At 36.3% G+C, this 26,520-nt stretch overlaps 1 protein-coding gene across 1 annotated transcript in view; it reads right to left on the bottom strand.

Moving 5' to 3' along the window:
* The window catches only part of dok6 (docking protein 6), an 86,760-nt gene that overhangs the window by 32,057 nt on the left and 28,183 nt on the right, over window positions 1-26,520 (bottom strand). Inside the window, exon 2 of the mRNA XM_038267357.1 lies at window positions 5,897-6,004. Coding sequence (XP_038123285.1) covers window positions 5,897-6,004 — 108 coding nt within the window. The remainder of the gene's footprint in view (window positions 1-5,896; window positions 6,005-26,520) is intronic.

Below are 26,520 nucleotides of genomic sequence, written 5' to 3'. Positions count from 1 at the left end.
TGTCCCTGGATATCGAGGATGTCCGGTCACTGTAAATTATTTGTTTTGACAGTCATAAGACTTTTTAATTGTTAAAATATTTTTTGCTCTAAGTCAAACCTTTTATCTTACTTTTTTTGTTAACTTTTCTGTAGAACATTTGAAATATTTGATTTTAACTTATTGCAAAAGAAATGAGTAAACTTAATCCTTTAAAAGCCACAAGTAGATACTAGTGGTATAAACAAATAATTGAGTCACGAACAATTGTCAGTCAATGGTTTATTAGATGAAAATTTGTTCCATACGATAAATTACTAACGTCCACTTAGAAGCTGTTTCTTGGTGCTGTAATGTTTCCGCCGCCCACTGGAGTGTTCCACACTCTTACCAGGTGAAGGTGTTTTGCACGACACATGCATGCATGACACAGTGACTGCAAAAACTAAAGTTAATTATAACAATGGTCTTCTATTTTGGAACTTCTAACCTTAAAGCTCCCTTTTCTCATTTAAGAATCAATGTATGTTTATAATAGTGACCTTTTGTAAATCACATACATTACCTTATCTTAGACAATTTCAATAGTTTTTCATTTGGCATAAGTGTGTTACAGCTGGTCGACTGCAATTGGTCAAAACTGCTGCAGCCTGACAAAAAAAACTTTATTTTCCTGCAGACTTTTTTTACTGGCTGCCAATCCATTCCAAATACATTTCGAGATGCTGTTTATCAGTCGTAAATCTTTAAATAGCCGAGTCAAAATTCAGAAGATATTAGTAATAACAGCTATAGAAGAATAGCAGGGTAAGACAACTATCGCTCTATGTTTATAAATGTGTAACTATACGAGAAAGCAAAACAGTTAAATAAAAAAAAGAATTTAAGCCTAAATTACTGTTATTATGAGCTTTTAAAAATCCTTACCAACCTCGTTTATGTGGCAACCTTATATAATTTTTGAAGTTGCTATCACCCACTAATTAAATGTGGACGTATGGTAGAGCGGAGTTTTTGAAATTTGTTTTTTTGTTTTTGTCTCTATAGCCATAAACATGTCATGTAGAGTTCAACTTCTAGGGTTAATTAATAGGTCAGCAAAATAACAAACAAAAAAGCTCAATAACTATGTTGCCATATACCTAGTACCTAAACCAGTTTATGTGGCACTCTATTTGGTCATGTCTTATTGTAGTTCACACTTCTTTAAAGACAACTCTTCTAGAAAAATATAGAGGATGTTTCCAACAGGATGGATCTGTGGTCTGCTGACAGGGAACGATATTAGTAGGAGGAAGATAAAGAAAAAAAAACATACTGAGTCTGATATAGTGGAAAATAAGAAAGAAACGTGAATAAAGAAAAACCTAATCCCCCTTGTGTTGATGTGTATATCAGCCACCAGTGCAGCCTGTTCCCACTTAAAGCTTTGCAGCATTGAACTAAGCCCTCAGTCGGGACCTTTTCTCGATCTTAATGCCAATGCATTACCACGTGCAGCGGTGCATGTGTACGACTATCGCTCACCCTAACACTCGGTGCATGCGACACCTCTGAGAGGGGGCCGTTTCACAGCCACACAGGTCGCTTCATGCGACAGCATGATCTAGTAGGCAGATATAATGCCCGAATCACTATACGCGACTGATTCTATGGCAGCGAATGGTATTAAAAGAGTAAAAACATCAATCTGGTTTGTGTCTAAATCAATAGATAAAGGAAAAAATTTTGGAAAGAGAACCTCACCGATTTTCCTCATCAGAAGAATATAAAAAGAATTAGATTGCCTCTCGAACTGCAGCCACAAAGTTTACCTCGCACTCCTCTGTTATCTTCACTTATCTCCTCTCATTAGGATAAAAAATTGTTCATGGTGCTGCTCCTTTAAAATCGTCTCTACTTACCGGGATAATGGATCATAATTGGTGCATTTCAAGGGGCTTAGGAGGCATGGAGAGAGATATTATATGAAGGATTACTATTTTCCAAAGAGAGGGAAAAGGCCCAAAGGACAAGATAAAGTCGCAAAATGCACCTTAATAGATAATTAACTTCAGCATGTGAGAAAAGTGGACAGGATTTATACTGCATAGATGAAAACAGATTTCTTATCACATGCTTAAAGGACTTTGTGCTGGAAACGAAAGCAGTTAAACATCAATAACAAAATCAACAACTGGTCATGGCTGAAAACGCTTTTCTACATGGAATATAATTTACTAGGTTGTAGTAGGGTAATAGAAAACAATAAGGCACAAGAGTCAGAACGTGTTTGCTGCCGATTTTGTAATTCCTTAATAAGATCAGCTTGGCGTTCCACCAATAAAATCATATTAAAACTTTATAAAGTATTTATGAAACTTCACAAACCATACGGTCATTAAAATGGTGCATAGCAGAATAAAAAATACAGGATAAAATCAAATGATAAAAATTGCAATTAAAACAATGACAAAATAAAAAACAAAAGGCAAAAAAGTGCAAGGACTAGCCCATTAATCTAGAGTAAGACGTTACAGTAAAAAGACACATTTTCAAAAGACAATTAAATTTGTCTTAAAATAGTGGAAATAGTATATACAGGCTTTTTAAGTCCGATAGTGCTAACAGATTTAAATGATGAAAATGTCTAAATTAAAAAACAAAAAAACTAATAAGACATTGCTGCCGAATTCACTTTTAAATTCACCAAAACAGGCATGCATGCAACCAATATCAAGAATAATATCAGCTAAGAACAGTCCATAGGAGTGTATGTGCAATTGTCTTTTTGAAATATTAAACTTACTTCTTTGATATTTCTCAGTCGATCCATTCTATTGCTAATACTAATATCACGAACATGTCTGCATGTTACACTTTGATCATACCCAAAGATTTATCACCAAAGACTGAATGTTTTAGTGTTTTAGAAAACATATTTTACACAGAATCTCTTTCTGTCTTATGTATCTTTCTCCTCGATTTAAAAAAAAAAAAAAATCCTCCTCTAATATTGTAATAGAGGAGAATATTTAATGTTTAATGCACTCTAAAGTTGCATTAAACAAATGTTTTGGTTTTTGTATAATTTATAAAAAATTTAGAGTTCAATTGAAATTCAAAAATACTTTATTAATCCCAAAGGGAATAATATACAGCATAAATCCCTGCAGCATCAGACAATGTGTAAATGTGTTTTATTATGTATTTTAGTCCTCTGAAAAGAAAATGTGTAAGATTTAGATTTAAATTCATCAGTTTAAGTTTTATAATCTATTTCTAATCTATTAAGAAACAAATTTGAGAAATTTTAGAAATCTGAATAAAATTACATTGTTCTGAGGAACAGTGTAGTTTAGTTAAAAAGTTAATTAGAAGAGGGGGGAAATACATAATTGTTTGTAAAGGGTGCTGCAAAAAATTATCCACTGTGCCTGAGTGGAGACAAAAGCCAAAAAATGTTGAAGGAAAAACACAAACCCATAATTCCAATGGTTGACAAACATATATTTTGGTATAGGACCTGCAGGCAGCTTGATGATAACATCAAAGTCATGCTCCAGTACATTGTAAAGCATGATATAGGGCGGTTGCTCATTCTATAGCGTCCGAGCCATTTGTTGCATAACAAGGATTATAAAGACAATATGAATAAATCTCAATACTTAAAAAGGTTTTATGCTGAAGAGGAATTGCCATTAAATTCACGCTTTAACAACATAACACCTGTCAAACACACCAGTAAGAAAGCAGCATCTTGGTTTTCACCAAATAAAAATGTCATAGAGAAGGCAGCCTAACCTAGCCAACAGCAAACTTGTGGGGTGAAATTAAACATGTCATTTCAAAGACAAAGCAGCGAAAAATGCAAATGAACTGTCAAAACATACTCTAGTCATGTTGGGGGTAGAATACCAGTTCACCAGTGCCAGAAGGTGGTCAAACTGATGCAATTCTCCGAAACAGTGGTTGTACAGAGCTACTGTATACAAGTTCATTCACTGAAAAGCTAAATGTTTAAGGATTTTTCCTTTTATACAGTCTAACATTTAGCTCTTCAAAGTAAAATATAAGTAAAATACTTTATATTTCAATTAACCTTATTTTTCTTCCCCTTTAAAGTAAAAACACATTTATTCTTAATGTTTTGATTTCAAATGGAATGGTCAATATTTTAATGCATTTACATGTATAAGGAGTCGTGTTTATATATATATCTATATAGATAGATAGATAGATAGATAGATAGATAGATAGATAGATAGATAGATAGATAGATAGATAGATAGATAGATAGATAGATAGATAGATAGATAGATAGATAGATAGATAGATAGATAGATAGATAGATAGATAGATAGATAGATAGATACATAGATACATAGATAGACAGAGATAGAGATATTTCTTTTCTTCCTTTAACTGCTAGCACAGTTCCAAGGAACCAAATCTCTTGTTTCTCTTTTGCCAATATAAAAAAAAAAAATCTTAAACTTAATTTATTTGTTGGCAAAGAGGTCTCAGCTGATATTATCACTCGAGCCTGATTAATTTCTGCAGTTTGCCAAATTGCAAAATGAAACTCCTGGCTGTTGCCTGGTAATTATGCTCTGCATGTCTATGTCAGAGGCATTTAGACTTTTTGCCAGAGGCAGCTGCCTGAGGAGCTTTCTGTACTTGAGAAGTCAGAGTGAAACAAAAGCATCCACATTCAATTCCTAAAAGTACCACCTGTACCCACAGTATGCTGCGGGGAAGCAGATACTGGTGATATTAATATATACTTAAATAGAGATGGTTTTCTAATGATGGCAGGGAACAAAGGGTCAGGGCATTTCAAAATCAATAAAAATAATACTTTGTAGAATATCAATATCTAATTTCATGGCTATATAATTGCTACATGATGCAGCTTCCTGATTATTGAATGGTCAACACACCAGCATCATCGGCATAATAGGTTTCTCCACTCAAAGCAGAGCTGTAGATTTGAAAGCGTAAGCTCAAATAAGAATAGTTTGCAGAGCATTCAAAAACTTTTTTAAAAGAACCGTATAACTTCACACACAATGATTTATTTTGTAGTTTTATGTGCATATAAATCAGTGACACTTTATAGTAAAGCTCTTAAACATACAGCTGCTTCTTTCAACTGATTAACTTCACAAGCATACTATAACTAAAAACTGTGATAGACATTGTTTATAAGCATGTTGTGATTTTTCCCAATTTTATCAGCCGGGGAATGGCTTTATTGCGAAGTAAATCTCATTCAAGAACTTAGAGAATAGTCTCATGACTTGGACTGTTGGTGGAATTGGTGCATCAACAATCAGCAGACCCAGAAGTGTCCAGAACATGGAATAGAACTAGTGTATCCCTTGTGTTAAGTCACTTTATGTAACACTGTGTCCTGGTTGCTCTGCTAAATGTGATTCTGAAAACTGAGAGCAATCACTAGTAAACACTATAGAGTAATAATGTAATGCACAACCTCAAGAAAAGCATATCTGTTACCATAACATATTCACATACAAACTTCCCATACTGAAATGTGGCAGATTTTTGGGATTGGATAATCCATGAAAACCGTCCTTCAGCAAGTTTGGGATGTCTTATAAGACCAAAGCTCAATCCCATTTTAGGGTTTTCACATGAAATGTTCATGATTTGGGTGGAAATTAATTTATAAACAATAAATGATTGTTAATTAAATGCCTAGTTTCCTCCACAACTCTCCTTTTGCAACAATTAACTTATACTTGGGCAAAAGATGTGGCCCTGGAGCATTATTAACCTGAACCTCCATGTCATTATTCTCCAATGAAATACAAAACAGATCAACATGATGTAGGGAGCCTTTTTAGAAAATAACTAGACAACAGTAAGGGCTCAATTAGTAATATAGTTGATACAGTAAATAAATCACCCTTACCTTGTGAAAACTTCTAAAGTAGGCTGCCTTTTCATCTGGATACTTTTCCAGACGTCTGGGTCCTTTACTGGATGCCTTTTTAAAAACCAACCAACACCTCCTGAAGATCTGAAAACAAAGGATAACAGTCACAAAGGGCTCTAGAGTGGGATCCTATTCATCACACATGTGACCACTGCTTATTCTCTCAATTAGAGAGTAGAAGTAGCACTAAAATTGTTTGAATGTTTTCCTTGTACAGTCCCACATCAGAGATTTGATTAAGAATCATCTCTTACGATCTACGTGAAGTATTGTAGCATACTTTGGATTGCTTTGCCATGTCAATGCATATAAAAATAAGATAGCTCTTTTTGAGTATCAGTTAGTAATGCCTTGTTATGGGACAATAGTGGCAAAGGAGTCTCCAATAACTATCTAATTCGTTGTCTCTCTAGGCAGAACACTTTACCCACCCTGCCTACTGTTGGTGCTCAGAGAATCTGTGGTACTGATTGTATGGCAGCTTTGCTTCTGTCAGTCTGCCCTAGTGCAGCTGTGGCTGCGAAGTAGCCTACTATTAGCAGAGTGTGAAGGCCATTAACCATTTCAACATCATAAGCTCTTATTCTTATTGCAGCGCTATGACTTGACCTTTTATAAAGAAGCCCCTTCACCATCCAAGCAAACTTAATAAGCTGTTCACATTCATACTCTTACAGTATTTGCATATTTCCTTGTCTTTTATTTTTACACAACTATAAAGAGCACCTTTTTTAACTTTTTTTATAATTATCTAACAAAATTGGTAAATGGGTGGTAAGTCAGGGAACCCAAAACCTCATTTAGTCATTCACCCATTCACACATAGTTTCACACCATGATAGTGGCAGGCTGCATTGTAGCCCCAGCTGCCAGGGGCAAAGAGACAGAAGTGGGGCTGAAATAAACAGGTACCTCTGGGCCCTCTGACCCCCATCAGTAGGCAATGTAGGTGAAATTTCTAGTCCAAGGACAGGATGACTGAAACGAACAGAGTTGTGATTTGAACCAGCGACCCTCCACTTGCAGCAGTGCACATTACTACACCTCTGTCACCCAATTTTTTTCGATTCTAAGCATGCTTTTTTTTTTTACATACTATTCCATTTTTTTTCTTGTGTGGTGTGCTTCAGTTTACTGTGCACACTTTAGTTTTTGTTGTTTTTCCAAATTATTGCTGTAACTATGTTCAGGTACTTCCATTTGTCTGTCAAATTCATGGGGAAATCCAGGCTTAAACCGGGTCACCGGTGACCCAGTGGACGTAATAATGCACGGTGCATAAAATTTCACTGGTAAGATTTTTACCAGCAGATGGAGCCATTGCGCGCAGCTCCAAGCTGAAATCAAAAGTTCCAAACCCCACAGCTCTGGAACTGTTATAGCTAGAGGACTGACATTTTCTGCATTTGTGGTTGACATGATGTAGAACAAATATAATACAATAAAACCTGCCTTTTCTCAATAATGTCTTTATTGAGAAAAGGCAGGTTTTATTGCAGGTTTTATTATTATCATTTCCGATAATAAAAAAAAAAAAACTGATGTAGGTTGGTCTGTGTTCTAGTCGCCGAATTTTAATTTATATATTAGGAAACTAGAGGGTGTTAGCTTTCAAATAATGTATTGCACATGTAATTTGGGCTTACAGTTCCTAAGTTATTTGCTTTTCCATTTGGGTATGCAAAATAGGCAAGGATTACCCAAAATGAGGTGGATGTTAAGAGGTTAACCACCTGGTAAAGTATAATAAATGATATCTCTATTCTATTCAGTAGGTAAAATTACTGAAAATAATATTAATTATTATTATTATAATAATTCTAACTAATAATAATTATTATCATTCTCCAAATACAATAACTGGTACCAACTGCTTAGCATACTAAATGGATACTTTACTGCAGTCTGGATTTTCTACATTTTGATGATGAAACAGGATAAAAGCTGACACACCTAATGCCTACTGGCCAAAAATTATTGAGTATACTCAATAATAGGTACAAAATGCATAATACAAGATGAATTTATGTTTGCTTCTGGACTTTTCTTTCTCTATTAACTGGATATTGTCCTTTTAACATGAGCTAAATATTGTGTTCTCACTGCAGCAGTGTGAAATGCTGGGAAGATAAAAAAGGATGCAAAATGTTCTTGTGCAGTGGGTTTAGGCAGTAAATGGTTGTTGTTTTTTTTTACTCTAAGCTTTAATTGTGTAGAGAGCTATTTAAGCTAAAATAGAAGAGCCATGCACAATTCCATACACAACTCAAATTTAAACACTGACTTTTGTGGGGTTTTGATAAATGACATAATTAGATGCAACAGTTGTTCAACAAAATCTTCTTTTAAACTCTGTAACGTTGCTTTAGAGGAGCTGTCCTAATCAAATTTAATTTAAGCTGACTGGAAACGAAAGACAACAAACCCCCAGCTGTCACAAAATTCAGGACTAGCATGGTAGTAGGATCTGACTGGTGCACAGACATGACATAACCTTTTCCCTGTGGAGCACCCACCTCTTCAAAACAAGGATGAAATAACCAAAACAGCTCTAACCTGACATACAGAAAAGGTGATTCAGAAAGAAAAAATTGTACGGCTTTTCTGTGCCGCTCTGGGGCTTTCTCTGCTACACAGTGGCAAATTCTGACAGTGGTTCTAGACTTGAAGAGAATTGTAAAAAAAAAAAAAAAAATCCCTTTGAAGGAAAAAAAAGACAAATTCTTCTTCACACTGCATCTACATACAGTATCCACACTAAAATAACATGCAAGATCAATCATTTACTCATTATTATATTATGTAGAATTAATCTATTATTAGGCAAATGTGGCTTTAAAACTTCATCATTAGATTTTGCTTATAAAGGACAAAAAAAAAAAAAAAACCTCTACAGATATATTGTTTTTAAGCCAGGAATCTGTTCAAATTATTTCAAAATAGGCTATTTAAACCTGAAAGCGCTGGAGAAAATGCACTTTGTACAAGCATTACAACTTTATAACTTAGTTTGAACCTGAGGTACTGTAATGGGTTTCCATTTTTGGCACTCTGTTGCAACCGATGTTCCTGTCTTATATGATGTAATGTATAGTCATGCACAGAAACACACACACACACTTCAGGTGCACAGCTGCTCTTTCCAACCCTGAAGATTACTGTACTTTAGTAATTACAGGACCAGTCTGGCCTATATTCAGGCTGATGCTATCGGTGTAGCGTTTGTAGGTCTACTTCAAGATCACAGGATAAATAGGACACTCAACACTAGAAATGGGTCAGTTTCTGACCTTAAGGTACACTGCAGTTTCAATCAGTCCTAGTTTCAAAAGGGCAAAATGTTTGCATCATACTATTGTTAGAGCTAAAAATATTTTCAACGAGATGCTGCAGTAGGTGAAGGAAGGTGAAAAAAACCCTTTCCTGCACATGCCTGTTGCTGCAAGCTGTCACTCACTCATTGTGTATGACCAAAGGAGAGGAAACAACAATTTTTCCTATAACTGAAAAGAAAAGTTCAGTCATTTTAAAACTAATCCTGAAGGAAAAATATTAGAGAAACCTTTTTTTTAAAGGCCAGACAGAAAAAAAGTAGGCAAAGGGTCATGTTTTGAAGGAAGTAAGCAAATCTGTGGTTCTAGTGACCCTAAGTTTAACTTCAGCAACTAACACTACGCATATTTAACTACCTCAAAAACCTATTGGATAGGTGCTGGATTAGCTCATGTTTATCATTCAAAATTTGTAGTGCAAAGACAAACTTCCTTAAAGTATTCTTGACCTATTTCCAGTTCAAGGCTAACAAACTTCTGCTTTTTAATCAAAGTATACCAAAGAGGTAGACAATCGACTCTTACAAAATATATTGAAGAATCTAAAAGCCTAAAACCAGGCTTTAAGCTAACAATGCGTATGGACGTACATTGTACGGCCTTTACTAAAAACATCTGAAATTTTACGCCCTGCGTTTCCCCTACAATCTTTGCTCAAATGTTCAAAATTTCACAAGCAGCAGATGCTGGAGTTGGAAAAAATTGAACTTTTGTTGCTTGACGCACCACATCAACCAAACAAAGAATCTGACCTGCGAGCTGTCAGGTAGACCAGTCCTCTGAAACTGTTTATTAACGCATAAATTAGCTTAAAATATCAAAACCTGCTGGCAAAATATGTGCGCTTTTATTATTCTGGTGCCTGCAGTTTGTGCCAGGTACATGAAAAACACTAACATCCCTCAAGAGGAAAACAGGCTGTTGGATTCTCGGCGACAGCGCACCTTCAGTATGTGGCGGCCTGCACGCCTAGCCTAATCTCCTAGTCTGCATTTTTATCATCGATCTTTGCAAAGAGAGAACAAGACAAATTATAGCAGCCTTATAGCTCATCGTTGTGTCCTGTTCTGTTTATTCCTCTCACTAAGTAAACCTGCAGAAAGGCTGTGAATATCTCCACATACAATTAATCAAAACACTACAGACAGGTGGCAAAAACAGTCAAATGTTATGAATAAAACCCTAAGAAAGGTCTAGCTTGTTATGAGAATGATTCTTTTTATCTCAAACACTCCCTTATAGGATAAACAACTCCTCTCCCTTAGACACTTTGTAGCTTAGACACCCAGGGTGCGTTATCACAGATCCTTCCTCCCAGCAGCTGTAAGACTATAACCACCACTGTTCCCAACAACCTCACCAAGTTGTTACACTCATGCTGATTTTGCACGGTGTCTAAGTTAAATAACATGCTGCTGTCATTTTGCACATCTCTGATGTTGCTGCTATTTTTCCAAATATCCATTGCTGTAAAAATGTCCATAGCTGTATATTGGTTATTCTCTTGTTGCACAGTATTATATTGTTGAAACACTTTACAGTACAGTCTTTTATTGTTTATATTTTAACTCTTCACTATTATGTTATTCTTATACACTTTTCTAAGGTCCACATTTGTGTGACCATTTTTCTATAATCATTTTCTGCTGTAACACCAGAATCTCCCCAATGTGGGACAATAAAGAGATTTTCTATTCTATTCTATGCTATTCTATTCTATTCTATTATTTGCAGTTCTGAGGCCTGCATGAATGAAACAGGACTCAAAAATCAACATATGTAAAAGGGAATTAATAGGAGATCGATTTTTTTCTAACCACAGTCATCAAATACCAGAAGCTTCTATCAACCTGCCGGTTCTTCTTGTCTGTCCAACTTAAAATGCTGGACCTTGATTTTAGTAAAACTTAACATTGAACTTAAAGGAATAGTACACCCAAAACATGATTAGCCTTCATTTTCTACTCACCCCCATGCTGAACAACACTCTGGAGTACTTTTTTGATATCTCAAATGCATCTGGAGATCTGGGAGGTTTCTTGCTGTCTGCTGACATTCAAATAATGGAGGTCTATGGTGACCGAGACAGAAAGGTCCATAAAAGTCCACAAAAACGTGTCAATATTCCTCCATACTGCTCGTCCAATGTATTCCAAGTGTCCTGAGTGGGTAGCATCCAGAATTTACTCGAAACGAAGTCATTTAGAATGTTTTTAGAGCATAAACAGTAGTGTATAGGATTTCCTGAAAGCGCGCGCCAGCGCGTTCATGACGCTACGGTAGCCGGCAGACCAAGCCAGATGAAAGTGCGCATTCAGCGTCTGCTCTGCCAATAATGCAAGCGTAGAAGAAGAAATGTGCTGTTTACCTGTGCAAAGAAAGAAACAACGAAAGAAAAATGTCTGAGGACTTCAGTGTTGAGGAAGAGCATGAGTTCTTTGCCGAGCTGAATGCGCTGGTTTGGTCTGCCGGCTTCCGTAGCGTCGGCAGCGCGCATGTGCGCGCTTTCAGGAAATCCTATACACTAATATTTATGCTCTAAAAACATTCTAAATGACTTTGTTTCGAGTAAATTCTGGATGCTACCCACTCAGGACACTTGGAATACATTGGAAGAGCAGTATGGAGGAATATTGAAACGTTTTTTGTGGACTTTTATGGACCTTTCTGTCTCGGTCACCATAGACCTCCATTATTTGAATGTCAGCAGACAGCAAGAAGCCTCCCAGATCTCCAGATGCATTTGAGATATCAAAAAAGTACTCCAGAGTGTTGTTCAGCATGGGGGTGAGTAGAAAATGAAGGCTAATCATGTTTTGGGTGTACTATTCCTTTAATGTTGAAAGCCAAACATCAGTATCAGGTGAGCCAGTACCCCCACCATTCTAGCTGGATGATAGTCACTTTCAGTGCTACTTCTGTCTGTCCAGGACCAGTTGTCTACCTACGGGCGGCTTTTTCTTTGCTACGCTTCTTCACCATATCTTTAGACCAAATCCAGTCCCTGATTGGTAAATGCAAGGCAAATTGACAAAAAATTTAACTCCTAACAGCAGTTAAAAAAATTAGCATCACTCTATTTGATCTCTGTGCTATTCTGTTCTATTTCCTTTAATAGTAATAATTTTATGCTATTTTCATCAGTCAAAAAAAAAAACATCCTTTGCAATCATATAAGACAATTTCATAACACACTATGCAACATGTAATTACTATATTTGGAAAAAAACAGATTTGTTGTATGCAGAGTAAATGATCACTGTTTACTATGAAATTGCTTTTGACCTTCGACAAGAGGAAACATTATCTGTCTGCATCAGATCAGCCATCTGTGCCACTAGAGAAATCTAAATAAATCTGAGCCTTTCTGAGGAAAAGAGACCAACTTTGGACACTGGTTTACAGAGTAAGTTTAAGATAAAGTATACCTCACCATTATGGGTAATATAAGAAACACATCAGCCTGCTGGATTACATGAAAAATTAAACAAAAACAAAAAACAGCTGTTAAGCCAAGACCTTAAATCTCAAATCCACCCAAAGCATAACTACAATCAAACACGATAAATAATAATTAGTCCGATAATAAATGGAAGATTTCTAATTTTTAACTTCAGCAAAATGTGTTTCAATATTCATCAAATTCCGCTACAGGCATTATGAAATAATACGACAGCAGAGAAAATGTATCTTTTCCTGCTCAAATTATTTATCAGTCTTGGCATTGGCTACAGTCAGATAACAGTGGTAAAAGCTGAGAACTTGCTTGCTCAGCTTGTTGGCCGCCATGGTTGATGCACCAAGTCGGTGTGTTTGCTCAGATCAGTGCAAAAATACAGGTGTTCCTTGACAGAAATTAATTCATAAATCCAAGACAATTAATTTATTTTCCTTTTATGGGGAGCACCTTTTGGAATCTGTTGGGTCTCTCTCTCTTTATATTTATTAGGCTATTTATTTATTGCCATTTTCCACGGTTAATGCTACAGCAGGATTTTATAAATGTCGTGATGTTCTGGATGAGGGTTTGTGCTCATACTGCCTTGCATCCATCTTCTCTATCAGATCTTAATGTGGCGAAACTCTAGGAACAGCTGCATTCCTATTGGCTGAGTACACATAAGGTCATAACAGCTGTCACGCTGCGAGATCGTCGCTCTAAATATAATGAACTTTCCGATAATAACTGCAGGTAATCTCTGCTCGCAATATGCTAGAAACCGATGTCCTACAACCCTCCTCATATTGCAACTGTTGCTATGTGAGGCAGGTTGTAGGATGGCAGTTGTTGCAATGCGACATACAGTAGGATTCCTCCAAGATATTGCTTTTATCTGTAATAATTGCAAAGTATACACCTGCCATGAGACTTAAAAGTATTTTTTCTAGTAAGTTTAAGCAAAGATTTTTGTTTGATTGATTTGTGACAAAACAAAGTAAATCTAAATAGTTTTTAAGCCTGACCTGCATCCCTTAAGTCCTTTGGGAATTAGGGGTTTGCAGAAAGATTTTGCGATCCCCCTACAATACCGCTGTGAGCACACAAGAAGTCACAAAGTCCAGGTTGAAGACCATTGCTGTATGCAATATGCGTATTATGAAGAAACCTTGTAGTGTAACTATAATCACTCCACTCCATACTTTACAATGGTTTAAAAGTTGATTTGCAGTTGATAAGTCTTTAAACCTCCTCATCTAATGCATGATAAAATGTATTAATTCATTAGGAAATGACATCTTTGTTGCTAATGGCAAACATTGAAGCCATTTTTAAATAAATCCCTATTTCTTTCTTAGACTAAATCATTAAAAGTTGGAGATCAATCTTATTCAGATGCATTTAGGTATCATTGTTTGTAATATTAGTTGTATTTTACATTTTTTAAAGAAGTTTCTAAGGATTTCCTTTTTTCCCTAAGAGTCTATACTGTACAATCTATTTCATATCATACTATGACTGCCTTTTTATGATTCTTATTAACTTATTAATTTGATACTGTAACACCATCCTTAGGCACTGATTAATGCACAGAGCTTCTTAAATAGTCATAGACCTAGCTGTTCCATTTTATTATTCCCACTGCTATGAATCAGAGCAGCACACTTGAGAGGCAGAATGAGTATGAATTCGGGCTGATCAACAGGGCCTCTGCAGGTTGTCTATCCTTAATAGTAGAAGCCTTCTATTTCCTGGAGGAGACAGTCGCTATCACTCTGTCTGATGTATGATTGCCCTGGGCTGCATGGTTGTGCTGGGAAACCATGGCTGGACGATTAATTTGTTTACCCAGCTGGTGTACTCTATAAAAGGCCCACTGAGTTGAACTTGGCACTTTGCAGTAAATGACTAAAGTGGATCCCTAGGTCCTTATCGGTCTGCCTTAATGTGTCTCAATTCTAGTTAGGTTTTGCAGAGGACCATTATAAACAGCAGAGAACAGAAATAACTTGTAGTATACTGTCTACCTTCTTCTAACGTACTGCCAAAATTTTTTCTTTTTCTTATAACACCCGAACACATTCGAAAAACAATTGGGTATATCTCCATTTCCTTTAATCCAGATCCTAAAAAACATAAAAAAGAAACTGCAAATTATTACAAAACACACATTTCTAAATCTTTAATGTTAAACATCATAAAAAAACTAACAAAAACCAAAATAAATCTTGAAATAAATTAAATTCCCTCTCAGGTGCTTGAGTCAAAGCAGTGATGGATGCCTGCAAAGTAATTCCACCAAGGAGCGCTCAGATTAAATAACAATACAGCGCCACAAAGATAGCTTCTGCATAATAAGAACAAGGGAGAATGAATAGAAAGGACTTAATTTTTCTTGTTCCACAGTTGCAAGTCCTTTGTCAGTGCAGCACTATTCCCCAGCTGTTTTTTGGGTCCTATTGAATGACACTTCTACACTGATTGTAATTACACAGAAGAGAAAGGGGACTCTTTATTGGGTTGGTGTGACTCATGGTGCCACAAGGGTGAAAAACATGCTGTTTGGCAATGCAAGACAATTTACCAGTACAAGAAAGAAACAACAGAATGATGGAGAAAGGGAATGAGTGGAAGCAAGCCTACCAGATTAAATCCATCTTTGAGGTTTTCTCCAATTACAGATCTGCTTCTACCAGCTGTTTAATACCTGCACTGTGAATAAACACACACGGTGTCAACTACTTCAATAACAGTGTCAGATATAATGTCAACAAAAAGCAAAAGTGACTGTAGACATTTAATAAGGGAGTAAATGTGAATGTAGCCAGCGGATCTCATTTTTCAACCTCTGATTTGACAAACTTTTAAACAGTCTGAAAAGAGTAACATGCACCATTTAGTAAGACGGGTAAAATGACATAAGGGAATAGTGTTAATGCAGTAAAAGAAATTTAAATTAATATATCAAAGCAAAAGCAAAACGCCATTTAAAATGCCAAAAAGGTACTGCCAATGTCAGAGAAGAGGGAAGTTACACAAACTAAAAGCAGAAAAAGTCTACATGAGGCAGCCGTTACAAAACAAATGCATCAATGGCATAGGGACTGTGGGGTGGAAATTGGGAAGAGTCTGTACTCCTTGTTCTGTCTGCATGTGCTCTATCCATATTATCTTGAGGGTCTTTAACTCCACATTTTGCACCATGTCTAAAAAAGGAGGAAAGAAGAACGCCTGAACTGAAATTCAACAGGGTAAATATTTCACTAAGGCAGGATTTAAATCTAAACTAAATATGGATGGAAGCAGCAGAGGGTGATGCAATGGAGGAAAAAGAAGAGATGACTGAACATGTTGAAGATTCTTGATTTAGGGAGATTGACAAAAATATTTTTTAGTTCTGGACCTTCAGCATAAAAGTGTTATTCAGTTACGGTTGACTTGTGAAAACTGGTTGGATGGTCGATAAGAAAAGTCATTAAAGACTTAAATAAATATAAAGTTTAATACCAATGAAGGCTTTGAATCAGATGCTGGTTTTGGCAGTTGTTAGCTGTTAATTGGTAACCAGTAGTGGTAGGCTTTCATTTACCCTGCTAAGTTTTTTGCTAAGTAGCCGATCCGACCAACAGCAAATGTCTTTTGGCAAACTAAATGTTCCACAAATATAACCGTAGTAGAGAAAAGGCAAGGCTTGTTAATAGGGATGTAAGTTATTGATTAATGCATTAATCTGAAGTTGACTGATCTTTTCAATCGACTAACGATTAACTGATAAGCAGCAACATTTTTAAAAACCTGACATTTTAAGGGGAGTGGTGGCCTTGTAGAAGGGTAGTGTTTAGTAACCTGACAACAGCCAGATGCATGTCTCGCTCCGCCCAGCTCCACTCACATACATCTGGGAACCCGCTCATTGAAAGCGATTTCCCCAACCGAATTTATGGTCTGTCCAATCAGGACGCAGGGCGGGTGTGTCCTGGAGTGGAGAAGCGACCGTGAGATTCCAACAACAATGGCGGCTCGCATTCAGGAAGCAAGCGTTAGCATTGATGCTGCTATTTCTTCTGTGTTGTCCAATCTATCTGATATTGCTTCATTAAAAGAACATCAGAGAAAGGCTTTGAAGGCTTTTGTTGGTGGAAACGATGTTTTCGCCCTTCTCCCGACCGGATTTGGCAAGAGCTTGATCTACCAAATGGCTCCTCCTCTCACAGCGTCACTGGTTAGCTTCGGTGTGAGTGGTTGAAATAGCACAACAATAAAGATGACAGACAAGTGGCTTATCCAATCATATGCAAGGAGTTTTGATAAGGCCCAGCCTTCAGTAAAGGCAATTCCTATGGCGGGTTCCCAGATGTATGTGAGTGGAGCTGGGCGGAGCGCGACATGCATCTGGCTGTTGTCAGGTTAAGTGTTTAGGGCATAGAGCTTGGAATCCAGAGGTTCTGAGTTCAAGCCCCACTCCCACAGACTCTCTCTCTCTCTCTCTCTCTCTCTCTCTCTCTCTCTCTCTCTCTCTCTCTCCCTCTCTCCCTCTCTCTCTCTCTCTATATATATATATATATATATATATATATATATATATATATATATATATATATATATATATCGCAATAATATCATATCATGACCCAAGTAATGTTAAGCGTATTGTATCCCAACACCCTTGCCAATACTCAGCCCAGTTAGTAGTTGCCATGACCTGGGTAATTGAGAATTTATTGCGGGCATCTACTCTGTTTTTATTTTAAGCAAACAATCTGATTAGAGAGACTTTGTGTTGTTACTAGCACTTTTGAATAGGTTGTTATGGTTGCTTGCAGAGATTTCAGAAGAATCTTTAGCATAATATCATTCAGTTTTCTATCATCATATCCTCGCATTTTGAGCCCAGCTGAGAGGTTGATGCTGCTCAGTAATGAAGAACAGCTAAATGGGAGCTATTTAGGTGATAACTAGGTAGTTTATATTTACAAACAAACCGCATTCTACAGAAACTGCAATCTGCACCCGTGTTTCCATTTAACGTTATAAATAATTGAACTTTCAACTGAACTGAAAACTAGATCAATTCCTCATTCTGCTTTAGCATGCCTCCCTCCACTCTGGCATTAACTGCTCCTGCAAATAAAAATGAGGCTCACTTAAGAATGAAAAATGGCACTCTAGTTGAGGATGGTAACATTGCAACACTTAAAACATTCCTTTTAAGCAGCCATAATAGAGCATGTTTTATATTTATCTATATCTAATAAACCATTAATTTACAATTAACCATAAGTGATTATGTGTTTAAATCCCTAAACCATAATAATCTAATGCCCTTATTAGACATGGCATCCCTAGATGTTGATCCTTTCATACTTTGAGTTCTATGAGTCTGATCTGGAGATTTGAACCTCTTAACCAACTTTCTCAGCGAGTATTGCAATACAAATTATGGGGCCAGCATTGTGGCAAGTGCCTGTCTCATATTATAACAATGCACTGTGAAAATTAGTAAGCTGTTACTAATAAGAGGTTTGCAGAATCTCTGATTTACTTTTAAAAGAATAATTAAAAGCTGCTTTAACAATGATTGTTAACGCAGATAAATTGTCATGACCAAAAGGGGATTTCTTTAAAAACAATTATTTTTTCCAAGTAAAGGCTGGGTTTTCTCTAAGGTTTTCAACATGAGTTTACGCCACAGCAATAAAAAGTAATCTATCAAAGGTTTTTCACGTTTTTACCAACAGTGCCAATAATTGTGCGCTCCAATGTATGTGCTCTAGAGAACAAAAAATATCTCTCCTTTTAACCAAGAAGCCCTCGAGGAACCGTCTATTAAAAAACTATCTTACTTTAAGACGGATCAACATTTAAAATGACAGAAAGCCAGAGAGGACTGGTGTGAATTTAAGAACACAGACAGCTCATTGGACAAAATAATGAGCCATCTTTAAAGTTGTCATTTTCTGTAAATGGCCTCAAACACAAAGTCCATTCACATCAGGGGACATTATGAAACTTCTGGTATTATTGGGAAACTGTCTCACCTCTCAATAAAATATGGGTCCCATTCACCCATAGGAAAAAAATAAAATTGCTCATCATTTAGATGAACTGAGGAACTGTCTAAATATATGGAAATGATTTCCAATGACAGCGATCCTCAGTATAATGACGAATCACGTAGTGGAATAATAATAGCTGTCTGCTAGAATGAGAGAATCAGTGAATAATGAAACATAAATCATAACACTTAACAGCAGCAAATATATTTACAGTATTTATAGTACCCTTTCAAAGATTTTTGTCCTGCAAACGATGGTTTAAACTGCTGCACTTACAAGCAATACAAAACATGAGAACACTTCAATCAAGGTAAGCCCCTCAGCACTGCAGGACAATGGTAAAAAGATTAATTTAGCAAGTCCTCGGGATGCTGAATACATTGATTTTTAATAGTATTCACAAAGAATGACTTAACCTTGAAATAATAAAAAATATCTTATAGAAAGATTTTCTGACAGAAAGACGTTTGTGTCTTTGTCTTTTGGCAATTTCCAAGCAGGACAGCAAGGGCTTCATCCTTATTCAGGTCTGCATTCGTTTTAGGGTTCCCCTGGTGATAATGACGTCTGATAGACTATGACAGACCAGAACCCTGCAATATCAGCTCCTGGTGCCAGCAATCAATTTCAGACGGGGGCAGGGTCTGCACTGGGGTGTCTATTTTTATAATTTGATTTGTTATCCCGTCGGACAGTTGTTACAGCAATCATTGTGGCGATTATTCCTCAAACCGTGACCTCGGGCTCCTGTCTCCTCTACTGCAAATTCCCTTGTGGCTGTTCCAGCATTTCAACCATTCTAAGGCAAATGCACAAAAAAAAAAAACTAATCAAAACAGGTTTGCTCTAATTGCACTGATGTTTCCTCTGTCACCTTTAACATCATGCATAATTTTAATCTGACAAATTGCCACCTGATATACCAAAATACATTTCCTGCTGCATCCGAAATGTTTGGACATCTCATGGTTTTAAAATCCCTTCTGACTACAGCTGTTGGCAGGGTTGCATGCCAGCCTCGCCCCAGTTAATCATAGATTACTTTATCTGGGCCATTTCAAATCCTCATCTGTAATGCAATGCTACCTCAGCAGCAAGTAATCACACCCCCTTTACAATTCTGATTTGCCTTTTACCCTTTCCTTTAGGCTAAATTCATCCTGTTCTATCCCTTGTTTCTTTTCTCCGTGCATAATTGTAAAGTCTCATTCAAAACTGAACAGCCAAACGAGTCCTAAACTAATACTGAAGAATTACAAGGACTTTTTTAAATATTGGAGGAATAACCTACAATATTTCTACGATGGACTATTAGGCCAGGCTAGACATTTTTTTTCATTTTGTTTTATTTTGAGAATAAAGCCGTAACATTACAAGAATAAAGTTGTGATATTTCGAGAATAAAGTCATGACATTACGAAAATAAAGTTGCAATATTACGAGAAAAAAGTCAGCATACAACAACCCATTTCAGAAAGAAAGCTTTGAGCTCGGACCAGCATATTACAGCCACCAGCACCATCAAACAGCAACCTGAGTCCACTTTGACATACTGCCCAATGTGATGCTGCGTGCTAAAAGATTTTCTTATTTGTCAAACCGATGCCAAACTAACTTCACATAATGCTCGACATTCCTCATTTTAGGGAAGAGAGTGGACTTTATTCTCTTAATATTACGACTTTGTTTTTGTAATTTTACAACTGTTCTCATTGTCACTTTTTTCTTGTAATTTTACCACTTTATTCTCGTAAGTTTACGACTATATTCTCGTAATGTTATGACTTTATTCTCGTACTTTTATTCTCGTAATTTTATTAATTTATTCTCATAATGTTATGAGTTTATTCTCATAATTTTATGCTTTATTTCTCATAATTTTATTAATTTATTCCACATAATGTTATGACTTTATTCTCGTAATTTTATGACTATTCTTGTTTCGACTTTATTCCGTAATTTTACAACTTTATTCTCGTAGTTTTACACCTTTATTTTCGTAATGTTACGACTTTATTCTCTAAATAGAAGGAAAAAAAAGTCTCTAGCCTGGCCGCAATACTCCATCGAACATTTCCCTCAAAATTTAGACTATTGAATCCTCTGTCAAAATCTTAATCCCACTCAATATATGTGGTTGAATGAAATAGTGAAAATACATCAAGCAAATTTCACCTTTTTTTTTAAAAAAAAAAAGGTTATTTCTACTTTTTTAACACACCATATTGAGTATTGTACAACTGAAGACAGATCCATAAAATTGCACCTTTAAAACTTTCATCTCAAGACATGAACCGTTGTTTATTGACAGTCCTTTAAAAGTAGCTTAAATAGATTGTTACAGAATTTTCTAAATCGACTGACCTAATTATCAATTTCTGTTTTTTTATGCTGAATGATACATTTCTGCAAATGATAAAGAAAAGGAATATGGGAAATTGAAAAAAAAGTAGATTATTAATAAGGGAGAACACTTAGAAAAAAGGTCAAAGGACTCCAGAGCTACAAACTGCTTTTTTACTATCTTTAATTTGTAACAGTGACTAAATTGTGGAGGTAAACAAACAAACGACCTCGTTAAAATACTGTTTCCATTTAGATGACTTAAGTACGGAGCCCCTGTGATGACATGGTCAAAAAAAAAATTTTATTGTGGCCACGAAGTAGTATTTCGTGCGCACGATATACTACTTCGTGGCCACGCAATAAGTTTATCGTGCGCGCGAAATACTATTTCGTGGCCATGCAATAAGTTTAACGTGCGCACGAAATACTTGGAAAAGGAAAAATGGAAAAGGCGTAGTGTAAACAACCACAGCATAGCTAAACGAAGGACTAAAGGCCCGTTTACATAGCTGCCTGTCCAAGATAAGTCATTACAGTTAACATAAGCCTGAAAACAGGGGCGGATTTATTGATATTATTAATAAGTATTTTGTGCGCACGTTAAACTTATTGCGTGGCCACGAAGTAGTATTTCGTGCGCACGTTAAACTTATTGCGTGGCCACGAAGTAGTATTTTGTGCGCACGTTAAACTTATTGCGTGGCCACGAAGTAGTATTTCGTGCGCACGTTAAACTTATTGCGTGGCCACGAAGTAGTATTTCCACAAAATGTAATGTATTGGGTTTAACATTGCATGTCTTATACAGGTCAATATAAGACAGTATTTAGTTTTCAGTAATAGGCTTTTCTATTTAGTTGATACATACTGCTGTTTACTTATTCATAGCTTAAGAATATTACAACATATATAAATTAGAATAGTGGAAACATAAGTTTGCATAAATAATGAGATATGGCATTTTGCAAAAGGTTGTCTTTTTGTTGTTACAAACACAAAATTGATATATTTCGTGCAATAGACCAAAACAAACTAGCATACTATATTTAATCAAATAAAAAATAAATAACCAACAAAAGGGCTTTACAACCTGAATGATATTAAATCATCAATTATTTCTTACTTACTTTGATATTCCTAAAGTAAATCCATGGGAACCTTTGATTTTCATTTATAGACTCCAACCGTTTGATTTTATTTGAGCAAAAATGGTATGTAAGGACAGCAAACCTATGCAAATATGCTCACGCTTTTAACTGACAGACTTGGCCACAAGCACACGAGCAGGAGAAAACATGAAAATGCTGGAGGTTCATCTTCTAGCAGGATAACAACCTTAAACATAAAGCCAAAAATAGAATGGAATGGGATAGATCAAAACATGTTTGTATGTCAGAATTTCTCAGCTAGAGTCGGGACTTAAAACCATTCAAGAAACTAGCAAAAGCATCATGAGAGTACAGAACTTAGCCAAGCAGCACATTTTTGCCCCAAATAGTGACTTACACCTATAGCAAAAGCTCGCACATGATCTGGAGCAAAAATAACTGAATTGTTCATTGACATGAGTCACACCTCTGGTAAAAATGTCAATAAAATCAATTCATAATATTTAAATTGATCCTGCTAACCAACAGCGTCTCGTTTCTTTTGTTTTTGTCTTCAATAAAGAAAAATTAGCCTTCGCACTTTTTGTGTCCGATGCTGAGGCTGTCAATAGTCACTGCTGCCACCCTCTGGTTTAGTGTGGAACTGCTTATTCCACCAAAAAAGAAGAAGAAGAAAAAAAATAAAATATATATATATGTCGCACAATTTTAGAGGATCTTTTCAAAAGTTTCTGTATCAAGATTAATCTGGATCATCACCAAAATGTTATCGACTGTTCTGCGGCATGAGGGACGCCTCTGATAAAAATGTTATTAAAATACGTCCATAACTTTTTAAGTTATACTCTGCAAACACAAACTCTCCTAAAAACCTGACCCGCTTGGCGGCTGTAATAACAGGAAGACTTGACATCTGATACTGTCATGTTTTATTTTTTTTCTAATTTGTGTAGGTCTATCACTTCAAATTTCAGTAAATTACATTTCAGTCTGGGTTGTAACTTAACAAAATGTAGAACACATCAAGTATAAATTCCTTTCCTTGACTGGAATAAGCACCCTTCCCTTATTTAAAGTTTGCAGCTCTGGTCTATGCACTTTTCACCACCAGGTATTTATTACAATTCCCTGACATGCCATGTTTGTAAAACCTCTCCTATATAACATTTTAGATATAGAATATAATATAGAATATTTTCTTAAAAAAATACTAAACATATAAAACAAAAAACAAAAAAAAAATATGTTACCTCAGACTAATGTATTTTGAGATGTTCAGAAATGTAATATCACTGTACTTGAATAACATTATTCTAAAATATATATTGATATTAAAATAATATCAATATACCACCTGCCTTAGTCTCGCTTCATGTTTTAAATCAAAGCTAAATCCTGTAATAATAGTAACAACAAAAGGTTGTTATGGGTACTTAAAATCAAAAATTAAGCATTGCAAATATAAAGCGTGGATCACTACTTTCACTACTTTTTTGCTGCTTTGTTAAAAGAAAGAAAAGGTTATTTAGAAAACATTGTTAAGATCCAGGAAAGTGCATCCACTGCTTCCTTCTGCTGAGGGGAGACAAGCAGCTTTTTGACACAAGCCAGGCTGTGGAGCCTTGAGCAGGAAAACATTTTTTTTTTTTTTTTTATGTCACATGCTGTGTGTATCCAGCCATCACGCATGTGGCAGAGCAGGTTTTTTAAGGACTGAACAAAAATAGAAGCCAAATTATTCTAGGGGAGATGTGGGTCAGAACTGAAGTTTTCTTCTCAGGTATGAAGCAATAAAGAGGAGGAGGATTTCTTTTTATGCTATGTCGTAAAGGGGTAGCTCATTTGCTTGTATTGTCTCAAGCTCAATCAGGTTTTACTCTGAGGCACTGGACGTCTAGACAAGGACAGTAAACACAAATTTTACAGGAACAGAGAGGACAAAGGATTACACTGTAATCATAATCCCATAATCCCCAAATAAAGCTTCAAAACATTGCTTCCCTCTCTATGGTGAAGTTATTGTATCGTAAATTTTAGCAGCTATTGATCCGGCTGACTTCTACTCTGGCTATCACATTTGGCTACAGTATTCCGGGCAGAGAAACACTTGCATGGGAAACATCTCAACGATGGGACGGCTCTGGTTTGAGTCATCATCATGACAATTGCCTGCTTCTTAAACCACCCCTCTTCAAAAGCGCTTTATGTATTGCAGCTTTAGTCAGCAATCCACTACACGTATACACACACACACACAATGCAATTTCCATTTAATCCGTGTACAAGCTCAAGCTTTCACAGTCAATAACACACAGACAAAGAAGAATTTGACTATGGCAGAACGCCCTAGCTGACAAGCATACTTAGACCACCGCAGGAACAGTGCACCAAAGCAGTGCAGTGTTGTTCTCTTTACATCCAGAGAATGAGATGTCCACTTTGTAATCTTTATTCAGGTTGAATACTAAACTAGACTAAATCTAAAAATACACAGATAGTTGTTGGATTTAGGCATTTTTTCTGGTGTAAAGGAAGTAGCTTACATTTTAAGCCATTCTAATTTCCCCCCAAAATCCTTTTAATCTTTCAAAGGAAGTTTTCCCATCACAGCACCCACAGTAGTATCTCCCTGCTATGTACCCACAGCTTTTGAAATCACTACTATTGTTAAAAAGAAAAAGGTAAATGATGTCCTGTCTAGCTTTAGGCACATGTTTAAGCTACATTTTAGGACCATAATAATTAACAAGGTTGTATTTCACCAACATCCGACCTTATAGTGTAGTGGCCTTATACTGAAATCTTAAAGGGCTGTTGTCCAGCAAATTTTAATGCGGGGTTACACTGAACACGTAAGCGCAGTGGAGCGTAAAGGCTGTGTCCACACCCCAATGCCGAGGCTGATCGCAGCCACTCTAGTCAATCAGAGCAGTTCCACTCGACACGCCACTAAAAACCCAGAGAGCATCAGCTGCTAGACGCTTCATGGCTGGTTCATTTTTCCTGCTGGAACTCCACATCAGTCTGGATTAGAGCGTATAGTTCAGGTAGCAAATCTGTCGCTGAAAAACAAAGGGGATCAGGTGGAGTTTCAAAGTTAGGTGGAAAAACACACCATTACATACGACACTATTCATCACTATTTAGTAGATTACAACTGAAAGTAAAAGGCACAGGCTGAAAGGTAGGGTGACCAGATAAAGAGCAGGCATGCAAGACACAGGTTGTGCTGGCCAAATAATTACTAGATTATTTAATTTAGATCCTACTATTGCATGATGATGACATCTTATGATCCGAGTCCAACAGTTTGGATGTGCTCCTTCCTGAAACGATCCCGGTGGGATAAGGTGTTTGGCAGAAACTGTGGTGCGATCCATGGTGCGATCCATGGTGCGATCCATGGTGCGATCCATGGTGCGAACGGATTTAGTGTTAACCTGGGGTTAGACGCATTTTCTTGCCCTGCACACTTGCAATAAATGGCAGAGACATAGTTTGAAAAACAGATTCAGTCAGTTGCTTTTCTATCCACTTGCAAAAAGCTTTTACTTTTTTCAAATTTAGTTTTTTTTTGTTTAGCTTCATAACCTTTAACTAGTGAAAATGTTACTTGATGAGGATTGTTGTTTGCCGACAAAATAAGTGTAAACCATGTGGTTTCCAAGTTTTAGCATATTTATAAGATGTTATACTTTACAAGAGCTGGCCAAAATGCACAAATTCATGAAACTTTTTATTTTACATGGTATTTGGATATACATTTTAATAAGACTGTGCTCTAATAAGTTATTTTTCTGCCATGATGCCCATGTGAGATGATATCCATATTTACCTTTGTTTACAAGATTTCAAAAATATTCAACCACAAAATGATATTACACTGAATTACACCAGACTAAACCCCATGCACAATTTTTTTATTATTACCTATATATGAGCTAACTACCGTAATACTGACTTTCTGCTTTTCACTCTTCCCTAACAGTGAGAAAGAAGTGAATTTTCTTTTTGAGGACAACAGTCTGTCAAAGCTTAATCTCATCCTCCTCGAGAAACACCATTTTCATACCCAGCATAACGGCCTTGAACAATAATTATTTATAACTTGCAGTTAGTCCAAAATATCGCAGCGCTGTTTTGACACAGGTATTGTTGCATTAATTCTATCATTCTAAAGCGTTTAAAGTGTCCTTCACACATTTTTATGTTTTGCTAATACTAGTTAAAAGAAATAATTCTAGTTTAAATTGCCTTTTTTCCAGCTTATGCATTTTGTTCCTCTCATCGCCAGCAGTTTGCTGTGCGGAAAATTAGC

The sequence above is a fragment of the Cyprinodon tularosa genome, unplaced genomic scaffold (assembly GCF_016077235.1).
Source record: "Cyprinodon tularosa strain WSP-4 unplaced genomic scaffold, ASM1607723v1 ctg670, whole genome shotgun sequence".
Classification (NCBI taxonomy): Eukaryota; Metazoa; Chordata; class Actinopteri; order Cyprinodontiformes; family Cyprinodontidae; genus Cyprinodon; species Cyprinodon tularosa.
The sequence above is the reverse complement of the archived record's forward strand: the minus strand, read 5'-3'. Positions and strand labels throughout refer to the sequence as shown.